Genomic DNA, 12,070 nt, shown 5'->3' on the forward strand with positions numbered 1-12,070 from the left:
TGACAACTACTTAAAAGGCAAAAATAAAGCGGAAATATTTCAAATTTAAACTTTGGTTGAAACGTGGTGTTGGGCCGAGAAAAAAGTTGTATCAAAAGAAGTTTGTTTCTTCAGCTTTTTAATTTGGTGTGTTTGGAAGCGATCGCAGCAAAATGTGTTCACACGCAGGTAGAGATAAATGGATTGCGTCATGGAGAGGAGGGAGGATTACGCGTGCGCAGCGCATCATCACCGCCACGCCACGCCAAGCCAGAGAGAGAGAGAGAGAGAGAGTGAGTGAGCGTGGTTAAGCGCGTGTTGTGTGCAGTCACTGCTTTTCTTTCGAATCGACGACGAACTCATTTTTTATGGTATCCCATCATCATAACAAAGAGACTTATAAAAATGTAAAGCAACAAGATTTCTTTTGTGTCGTGTTGTATAATTTTCAAGATGAATCGAGTGGAAATGAGAGGAAAGAACCGTTCGAAACAGCAAGAGCTTCGTATTTTTTCACTACTGCAATGATTCACGAAAAAGCTTCTTTTGTCGTTTTGGGAATTTTTGTTTTACTTCGGATTTGATTTTCTTAAAATGTTTACCAACTTATATGCGAGTACGTTTTCTTAATAGATGAATTTGGTTTGGAAGGATGAACCTGTTTTTCGATTCAACGGTCGCCTAACTTCCGAATGCACTTTAAAGAGATGAGGTGTGAAGTTGTGTGTCGATATACCTTTTTCAAAGTAGTAGGTAAATGTAAAAAGAAACTTTCGCAGATGATTGTATATTTTTTGAGCCGTGTTTAAACGTTTCATTAGCGTGAGATTTTACACACGCCGTCAATATAAATTGTAAGTTCTGTAAAACATCGCAATCGCCGTGAATGAGGCGTCACAATACCAGGCACGCCGCTGCCCTCGCCGCAGCTGCCGCCTCAAAAGAATCCGCATCCACAGATTGCTGCTCTGTTCCCAAACAAAAATCAACAACCCAAAAACTTTTTTCAATTTCATCTACTTTCGATCAGTTTCCGTCGGACCATTTGTCCTTTAAACAAAGCCCTTCCCCACAAGAATCGCAATCAAGCTCTGTTTCGAAGATGGCTACCAAAAGGGATATGTACGACGATTTTCAAGTGTGGGCGATGAAAACCTATGGTGACAGTGCGAAAACCAAGACGGTGACCAGAAGAAAGTACAATCGCATTCTTAAGATCCTCAAAGGAGAAGAACAGACAAGCGCCGAAAACTCCAAGTTCAGATTCTGGGTGAAAGCCAAAGGTTTCCGAATCGGTCATCCTGCAGAAAGAAACTTGGATTCTAAAACGTTGGACCAACAAGTCATTTACATTCCTTGTTCCAAGGTATGAGATTTAATTATTGATTAAAGTTACTTATATGAACATACATATTTTCTAACACTTAGCTGTTAATAGCTCATGCGTTTTGTAGACGCTGATCACAAGATTTTTTTTCATACGTATACTAGTTCATTTATGTCATTTTCTTATTTGCGTTAAACTCTGTTTCTGTAAAATTGGTTGTTCGAAAGATTTCGCCAAATATCCGCATGCAACAACCGAAATTACTTAAATTTATAAAATAACTTTTTTTTAGCTAGTTCAGCAAACGGAGTGTCCACGAGTTTCCAATATGCAAGTCAATTTTGTCATTCATTCGTTTCGAAAAGCATGAATTATGTATATTATTACATGAAATTATGTTTGCCGAGTAGATTCATTCTGAATCACGACCTGGAATGTTTACTGGATAAGATGTCGAATGTGAACCGTAGCAAATGCTTTTTATTGATCCATCAGCAACAGGTGGTGGACATTTGGCGTGGCTAGATCATTTAACTGAGAAACTGGGACAAACCCTAGAATACATTGATAAAAATCAGGGACATTCATCAATTAAAACCGGGACATCTCTAGAAATATTTTTTGACGTGAATACGTTTAAATCATCGGAAGATATTTGATGTACTCGCAAAATGTTGGCTAACGAAATTCTTAAAACGCTCATATCAGGAAGTACTCAGAATCTATCAATGTTTTTATGTTCGCGGGCAGATCTCTTCAAAACCGGGATAACACTATAAAAGTTTCACAAAACTTCTTTTATAAAACTTGGAAAATGCAACAAATAAGAGTGTTACATGCAAGTGAATGTAACCAATGGGCTTTTTTCAAGATTTATAAAGGTTTGGTACAAGTCCTTTTGTAAAACTTGAAAAATGCAAGCAATAAGGTCACCGGTAGCATTTCCCAGAATGTAACCAATAACCTTATTGGTTAGATTTTTTTAAGTTTTATAAAAGCACTTTTACAAAACTTTTATAGTGTAATCCCGGCCTAAGACAAATTAAATTATACCACTCTGGTTTTAATACCTCTTCCGGTCTGGGCACCAGGCTTGTGGCTCGCTTTCGTAATGAAATTGTTGAAATCTCTGAAGTTCACAACGTAAATAGACGACATGGTCTCGTCTCTTAGTTATTCCAAAAGACAAATCCGATGATACTTATTTCATTATGTCAGTACCTACCACGCAAAGGTAGGCACAAAGAACGTATTCGCGTCAAAATTTACTGCTCAAAAATTTACTCGATTTTTTTAAGGGCAATCATTATGCAGCGTCGAATTGCAGGGTGACGGTGAAAATTTCCTACGGCAATAAGGCCTGTGCTTTGTACAGTTTGTTGGTTCTGTGGCTAATTGGAAATTTGAAATATAATAGAAATATTATACAGAGTGCATAGGCGTATATATATACAAGGCGTATGTGTGACATTTTACAGACGAACTGTTGCTCCTAGAGACATACTTTCAATTAGAAAAAGTATCCAAATAACGTATAGTACTCAGATATGTCATTCATGTCACAAGGGGTGCTCCAAAACCAAATTAGAAAGTTGTTGCCCTATCTCTCCTGATGCCAACTGAAAATATTCCACATAACTAAGGGCAATATCCACTGTGATAATCAAATTCGAAAAACGGAGGAAAGTTGGGAGAAGACAGCATTAAATGTGCAGATAGGCCGTTTTACCCGCATTGACTGGAAGTATGTCTGTAGGACCAACGGTCGGCCAGTAAAATGCCGTACATACACCTGTTACCTATGCACCTTGTATACACCATGTCCCAAAAGTTTATGGAATCTTGTTTTTTGTGCGTAACTTTTGTAGCACGCAGTGTAATGAAATGTAATTTTTTCACAGAAAAGAAAAAACATTTTTCAATAATATAAAGATCATTTTTCACAAAATAATAAAAATTGTATTTATTATCGTTAATTTATTAAAACTACATGTCCCAAAAGTTTATGGGAACTATTGAATTCCTGCAAATTTAAAACTCTTAATCGTGACAAGTCTTGAGAACTACAAATGCAGTAAGATGGAATAAGGTGTGAGAGAATCATTTGTTTGCTAGACGGCAAAAGTGACGTAGCTTTCTGTGGACGAGATTAACACAATTTTGAGATTGAAGTTCCAAAGTAAGCCTATTGGATATTTTTCAAAGGCTTTAAATCGTTGAAAAAGTGTAATTTATCACGTTTTAGCCAGAAAGACGCCTTATACTCCATATACTCCATATACGGCTTCACACGATGATAGGTTGATAAAAAGAAAGGTATCTACCCACATATGATGTATGTTTGTGGAATTTCTCGGGCCTCTGGTTTGAATATATCGCCAGTTAAGGCTTTGAGAAGCAAAAAAAAAAAAAAAACTGGTTTTATGGTTCATATGGAAAATTGTTCGTCAACTAGCCCTCTCAAAGAACCACATTCAAACACACTACACACCACATTTCGAGATGTTAGAGTGGTCTCAAAACCACTTAGCTTCTGGAGAGAAAGAGATGTAAATGGCGAAGAGAAATGTAATCTAGATGAATCAATGCATACCATAAACAAGATATTGTGACCATCTGAGGGAAAAGTTACGATCGTACTTTAGCAGACATCAGGGTAGATGTTCTGTGATGGTATTTGCGACCACCGAGATTCAATGGACACACTTATTTAGCAATCCTAGGTAAGAGACTGGACGCATAAAAAAATTACATAGAGGCGCTAGGAAATCATTTCATTCTTTTGGTTAAATTTTAGGTGGGACTGGGGCAGAAATTTTTTCAGCAGGACAATGCTCCCATGCATATATTCACCGTTGCGAAAACTTATTTCAAAATGAAAAATGGGACTAATGGACTAGCCATAGATGAGTTCTGATCTCAGCAATATATTCATAAGTCCCTTTACGATCAGGGACGTAATATTGCGTCCAAACGCCAGTGGAAAAAATTCAATCTAGCTGACTTTCTTCAACCTCTTTTTTTCCTCATGGCGAAGGTTTATTGTAACCATATGAAATAAGGTTGTGCGCGCGCGTTTTTCTCCCACCACCATCGTGATATTTGAACGAAATAACGATAAACTGATAATAAGCAACGTAGATAACGATATGGTGGTTCTCCTCAGCTTTCCCCACCCTTCTCCACGGCATCCCCCCCCCCACATACAATGTATCTTTCTTAGAACTTCCTTCTATTATACACATACTGTACATAGAATTGAGAAAGAACAATTGAAAAACTACAAGTTTGTAGGTGAGGGCGAAAAAGCAAAGCACCATACAAATACTCTCTTATCCAATATACCTCTGTATTGTTCCTCCCCATCCTTATTCTTTCTTTCCCTTTCTTCCTTTTTTAAACATGGAACAAGGCAACCAAATTTATCGTCTATACGTCTAATGCAGATCATTCAAATTTATCACCAACAGCTTGAACGCGAAGCGGTCTTCTCCAATGGATGACAGTTCAGCTCGACGGACATGCCATAGAAACTGAGTGGTATAATTTGGACCCACAACTCCTGCAACGTTTAGTTCTTTCAATGAAAGATCAATTTTTTGATATTCAAAATAATGGAAAGTTCAAGATTCGCTTTCCGCGGAAACTAATTATTCATATTTTTTATTCATTGACAATAGAATCATTTTGATATTTCATTTCGAACTGAAAAGCGTCATTAAGAAGGCATCAACGAATAAGGCAAATACACGAAAATACAAAAATTCCTAATGCATTTCAACACCAATGGGTGTCGTCTTCAGAGGGAAAATATTTAACCACTAGTCACGCTGACCGAGTTTCCCACTTGGGTTGAATACCAAATCTTCACGCTCAGTTGCTCAGCGGAAGAAGTACGTCTCTTCACTTCAAACGTTGTGGTCAGAATGAAGCTGTGAGCCTGCGTGAGATACTGATGCAGTGTCCTTATTGGACGCTTGCGGAATAGTGCTACTGGATTGGTCTATTCGAATTTTCTTAGAATTACCCCTCGAAATGAATTTATCAAACAGACAGACAAAATTTTATTGTTAGGCCGTGAGCCTATTACAATTTGGTGCATTTGATTTGAATATATTTTACACACGAAAGAGTGAGTGAGACAATACATCAATTTGAGATTGGGGGAAAGGATTGCACTGAGTTAAATACATTCGTGACACACATTACAAACGATATATTAAATAAAGAGTAAGAAAAAAAAAATATATGTATATATATACAGGGTGATTATAAAAAAACTATCCCGACATATGGGCCCCTAACTATCATACCATTCACAGAAACTGAATGAAATTTTGGCATAAGGTATTTTGAGGTATGCGCTCAAGAATGATATGGAAAACAACAGTGTCGCTCTAACAGTTACGGTTACAGTGAGAAAATTTCGAAAATATCAAATGGCAACACCAAGTTTTTTGTATTGGAATGTGATTTCCATTGTGAAAAACCCTAAATAGCGTTCGAACGGCAATTGTAGCATGAAAATCACCGGCGGTAGATAGGCTAAAAGTGAGGACAACCAATAAGGACAGAGAAGCAGCATAAAATAAAGCATTTTATTGTGTTTCACAAATTTTCCACATGACCTTGTGGAGGACTAATCAAGCTGGGATCTCAGCCGAAGAAACGGTGTGACGAATGAAACGAACATTAATGCTCTGGTGCACGGCAAAGTCCTTTTTACTTTTTCCTTGCCTAGTTCCAAGTTTCCTTCTAAGTTCCTCGGATACTTCCATCTGAGTACGCCCACATTTCAGGCGACCGATAATTCTACCACGTAAAAAATCATCCACATGCGTCCTCTGTGTCATAACTATTCGCTTATGGCACTAAGCGCCTTACAGAACTCTTGTGAACAATTTAACTTCTCAGACACCATTCCTTATATACCCCCCTCTTACACTCTCGTCATTGTGACGTACTATCGGCACCATCTGGTGGCTTCCTGAAATTTGCATATCATTCTTGCAGATGTGTGTGTGAATTCTACAGGTGAAATTTTTACTTTAGATTTCGATTTCCGTATGATTCTGAATTATCCTTAATTTATGGACATGATTGTGTGTGTGTGTGTGTGTATATATATATATCAATCAGTCAAAGAGTGCATCAAAATATATTTGTCTATGATTCATTCGCATACTCGCTTTCCCCGAGAATAAAACTTTTTAGTCTTTGAGCGCAGCTACAATGAAATTGAATGATATTGTTTATGAGAGAGAGTTTTTTTAAGAGACAATTTTTTTTTCAAATCAAAATGACTTATGAGGTTAGACAGATATTTCTGTCCATATGAGCGATAGATTGAGCAATCGAAAAAAAACATGGTGCCAGGTTTCGAGTTCGTTCAGATTACACACATTGCAGAAATTGTGGGGAGATAATGCAAAAATTTTGCCGTGAAAACAGATTGAATTATGTTTCATTCTAAGTTGAAAAAGGACTCTTTTCACTGTGATATCGACTTTTGATGTCATGTAATCCTCAACAAATGTGTGCGATTTGAGAAACTTATAATGGGGGTGGTTATTACTATTTTCCATAGCACTCAGATCAATTTGGAGATTTTGGTCTACATATATTTGCAGAATCTGTGACAGAAACTTAACAGCTGTGTTAGGATCTTGAGCAAACCACACAAACCCATAGCCAGATTTTTCAACTAATATAACTTCTGAAGCCCAGTTAAATTTTGATTCAATAATAGAGTTGCTGTAAATATGATTTCCTACCAAGTCTAGGGTCCGGCATTTTGAGAATACGTATCCAGTGTTTAACATAATCAACTTTATAAATGTAATAGATAAAGTGCATCCGAGTTCCAATCGCAATATGTAATTTGGAATATATTTTGACAAATTAAATAATTTCTGAACAAAAAAGAGAAGCATTTGTCGAGTTGGTGAAGGTAATGTATTGACCAAATTGGTGAGCCATAGATCAAAACAGAAATTACCATACCATTAAATAGTTTAAACCAGCTATAAGGTGAATGAGTTTGGCTCCCAGAAGAATAGGCCATAATGCATGTATTGCAGATATACCCTTCGGTTGGAAATAATTTTTTGCCAGATAGTATGTTCCAGAGGAAAAAAAGGGAATTCCAAGTATAAGAATTAACGGTATCCAATTATTTATTTTGGTAGAAGAATATATCGTTTTTGGACTTCTTCCCCTTACGGAAGACCAAGACTTTCGTTTTATTCACATTAACCGTTAGTTTATAGTCCCTACAAAATAACTCTAGAATATCAATTTTTCTTAAATTCATAGGGGAGTCCACCAGTAACACTGAGTCAATTGAAATGAATTTATCCCGCTCTTAATATTCTCGGACAAAGAAGAGATAAACTCTGCCATTAAAAGTGTTAGATACTTTTCTTAATAATTTGGTACCGAAAAAGATGGAATGTTTTTTGACGTGATTACGTCTTATAAATCGAAGTGAATCATAAAAGAGGTCAAACTTAATAATCGAAACTTCCAGACAAAACGACCGAAGACAATGTTTAATATCTCAATGGTAAGACGAAATCTCAGTGTTTAATTTCAGTATGACGTCATTGGATGACATAATAGTGTCATAAACAAAGTTCTGAAATTATGTCACTCTGAAAATGAAAAAGAACTGAAAACAACTATAACCATTATACAGATTTTTTTATCTATTTACCATTGTGTCGATGAGCACGAGATACATTGGCTTTTTCTGGTGGCCTTGACTCTTCCTCCAAGTGCGAGTAACTGGATTTTTGACATAAATAAGTTACTTAAATTATATTTAGAAGACACCAAATTAATTATACCAGTTTGATAAGTTGTCAAACCGGATTTTAAATCTAAATACCGTGTAGACCAGTGGTTCTCATCCTTGAGAAGCCCAAGGCCAGGTTGATTACTTTTTTGTGAGTGGAAGGCCCGGTCATACACACGATTAATGAGAAATGAATGAGGAAAAATGAAGCAGTGAAACACTCGCAGCCCTGCTCGACTAATGTCAGGACCGCGGCCCTGCAATTGAGATACATTGATCTCTAGAGCAGTTTTCTTCAATCTTTTTACAGCTACGAACCGGGGAAAGTAGTTGAAAATTTTCGGGGATCGACGGAAATGTAAGAAATAATTTGCGGACCTGGAAAATAATTTTTGGACAACAAAGAAACAAGTAAATGGGAACTCGACCGCAAGAAATAACTTCTTCAAGAAATAAACCCATCAAAAACATTTCATGTAAAATATGTGGCCAAGTCTCGAGATTCTTGATCTGTAAAAAGTTGTGATATCTGATGTAGAGCCAAGTCTAATGCTGTTATTAAGGCGACTGACTACGTGCGGAGTACTTTTTAAAAAAAAAACCGATTATTATGAATTAAATGCATGTGTGTTTTTAGTTGGAATATGGAATAAAATTAAGAAAATGTTTTTTCATGAATATTTTGACAAAAAAAACTGATATTGATAATTTTTTATATGCCTAAAATTAGCATAATTTCAGTGTTTACGCAAAACATGGTACATGAAATACTACTGCTTATATCAACTTGCTTTTCACACAATGTTGCTGTAATATTGTTTTGTGCAATGAATTATAGAAAGTTTTGGAGCATTATGAAATTTTTTTTTAGGTATGGTTTACGTGAAAAATACAAATTTTTCGTTAAAGAATAACTCGATATTTTCAATTAAAAATCATGTAAATCAAAAAGTTAAACATATTGCTTAGATTCTAGTTCATTGCATAGTCATATAGAACCTACTGAGAAAAAAAATCCACATTGTCATGTAAAGTTTTGGAGATATCACGTTTGCCAGAGACAAGAATTACGTAAATTGCAATTTCTCAGAAAACTCATTGAAAAATTTCATTAAAAAAAATGTTTCACATACACTCTAAACATTAAAAATTCTCCATATTTGTACGTACATCAGACCTTCCGTTGCTTCAAATTTCTCTAAATTTGACTTTCTTGCTCCTTTTCTTTTTTCTTCATGCCATTTTCGCCATCGGCGTTGCATGGTATCTCAAACACGTCACACGGTCATTGTCCAAACCAGAGTAAATACTAGATACTAGTTCTTCATCAATTTGGGATTCCTAGGTTTTCAAGTACAGGTAATATGCCTACACAGCCGGAGTTGAAAAGCATAACTGCAATAAGAGCCGCTGTGGTGGTCGAGTGGTTATAGTGCCGGACTCGTGATGCGAGGATCCGGGTTCGAACCCCACAGTGGTGGTCGGCTGAAGTTGGTTTTCTGTGGTTCCCAACTTCAAGGCGCAAATGCGAGCCGATCTCCCCGTTAAAAAGTCTCGCCACAGAGAGCAACAGTCCTACAACGGTAAATCATTCACCCATAACACTTCACTCATAGTTAGTAAAAACTGGGGGCAGATGACGGCACTACACATAACAAGCATTACACAGAAACAAACTTTACGTCAGGTTGCACTACACGTACACGCACATTCCCGCATGTACCGATTCGTTGGGGGTTCCGTGGGGGGGGGGTGCAGGTGGGGGTGTAGCAGTAGTAGGTAGGGGCTCGGGGATCCATGATGTTCTTAAGTCAGCCACCTCGGTGGGCAATTTGCCTGTTGTGGCGTTGTATTTGTATTTGTATAAGAGTCCCCAACAGCATTGTTTGTATTTTGACAAAAAGTGCCTTGGGGCAAAATCGTTCAAATCACACTATTGAAACTTTCCTTGGAATTTTGCCTCATACAGTGAAAGCACGGATTGTGTACAAAGACTCATGTATGTTGGCTTGGGCATTGTCCCTGCATGTTCGTTTTATCACTGGAGCAACAATGAAAAAATGCAGCTATGACTGCAGACTGCATATTTTTTAAATTTCCCACATTGCTACGAATAGCAATACCATAGTAATTTTGTATTTTATCAATAAGTTTATCGGTTAATTTCCCTTCACCACTCACTTCATCACTTCCAGTTCAGTGACACTATTGTCTTTACATTCATATATGCTTTGGAGTCACCATCCCCATAATATTTTACATATTTTAGTTCCCGCTTCGCAAGTGACCTTTCAAATATTCTGTATGCTTCAACTACTTCCATACTTGCAGACGAGCCCTTGTGGTTGGAACACACATGCACTATTTTTGAATATTTTCCCTCTCCAAATTCTGCAGTACTGTGACATCACTTCCGAATCTAATATCTTTCCAGAATCAATAGAAATGGCAGACACTCAACCATTTAGAGATGTATGACCATGTCGCTGCCAGGTACCGTCGACAGACACACCACAACTTGGTATTTTTTCTCGTACAACTTTCTTCAGTGCCCTTACCTCATTAGCAGCCTCTTTCATATTTTGTTCAGAAGCAGGACGAACAGCTATTTGTAACACTAGTTCGGGCTCCCTGAATGCATTTTTTGAGAGAAAAGGAAAATTCAAAGTAACCAGGAACTTACTTCCAGCAGTGTAGCTTTTGCCAATCAGTCTGAATCCAAGGACCACTAAAATGAATTCATAACATTTTTGCTGCTGCTGTTTTTTCAGTCGAGGCGAATGCTTTCGAATATCCACATTTACAAGATAAGGCGAAGTTTGAGCACAGTCCGAATCTTGAATCCTCCTTTAGTATCATGCCAGTCTCGTAACACTTTGGGGAAACATAGAACAGAAAACACAGGTACTAATATAGAAATATCAAATACTCCATTTCCCTTCAACTTTTCATACTCATCTGTTGTGGCTTTCTTCGTATCAATAGAAATGTTCAATTTTGATGAACTAGCAGTCATAATAGACGTAACACTGGCGGCAATATCAGTATCAGCGGAAACAGGTTTCGTGTGATTATTTCCAAAAAAGAACGCTTTTTTGCTCCTCTTTGCACGTACCTTTGGCATCGTGGATATTCAAAAAGGCGTTAGAGAGAGAAGAAAAATTATAGAATTCAAAAACCTAAAGTTTGAAGAAATAGAAGTTAAACTGAAAGTTTAAACTTTAATGATTTGCATGCACAATCGTGCCTATCAATACATCAAGTGGATGGCAAGTACCAATATTTTTTAGTAATTGAATTTTTGGAGATATATACACACAAAACAGATATAAATACAATGAAGTTTAAACGCAGAGGATATACATACATAATATACACTCTCGAGACTTGACTTGAATGATTAATGTTCTCTATACTTGCTGAGGGCTGTAAGACAATTGATAAATCACAGGAATTTTATGATAAAGCACAATGCAAAGAACTTGAATAAAAAAAAAACTTATACAAAGAAAAAAGGAAGGCAAACAACAATAGATATTATGGAAATAAAAAATTATACAAAATCTCTAATTGAACATGAAAAGACGAAGGGGCAAAAAAGAGAAACAGATTTAACAAAATTAAATAAAAATATATGCGACTAGTATCCAAAAAAAAAAAAAAAATCGTGTAATAATTTGAACAGGATGAAGAGATTTTTTTTTCACATAAGCATATAAATATATATAAATTCTCACAAAATTTCTGCATCATATAGCTAGCAAAAAAAAAAAAAAAAAAAAAATGAAAAATAGGAATGAATTCAAAATCTATTACAAGCTGACAGATATAATTCAAATTCATCAATTAATAATTTCGGCGAAATTTTCAAGATAGAGATCCAGTACTAATCTTGAATATTTGAGATACCAATATTTTTAAATAATCGATTTCTCTGAATGTCCCACTTGCAACATACGAACATGAAG

The 12,070-nt window shown here is 36.4% G+C and overlaps 1 protein-coding gene across 1 annotated transcript in view; it reads left to right on the forward strand.

Moving 5' to 3' along the window:
* Nucleotides 1–287: 287 nt before the first annotated feature.
* LOC149080371 (nucleolar protein 4) overlaps nt 288–12,070 on the forward strand; it is a 632,135-nt gene continuing 620,352 nt past the window's right edge. Inside the window, exon 1 of the mRNA XM_089239501.1 lies at nt 288–1,345. Within this exon, the coding sequence (XP_089095627.1) occupies nt 866–1,345 (480 nt within the window). The 5' untranslated portion in view covers nt 288–865. The remainder of the gene's footprint in view (nt 1,346–12,070) is intronic.

This window comes from Pholcus phalangioides, unplaced genomic scaffold, assembly GCF_987345545.1.
Source record: "Pholcus phalangioides strain wild (caught in Gottingen) unplaced genomic scaffold, Ppha-v1.0 ptg000011l_1, whole genome shotgun sequence".
Taxonomy (NCBI): Eukaryota; Metazoa; Arthropoda; class Arachnida; order Araneae; family Pholcidae; genus Pholcus; species Pholcus phalangioides.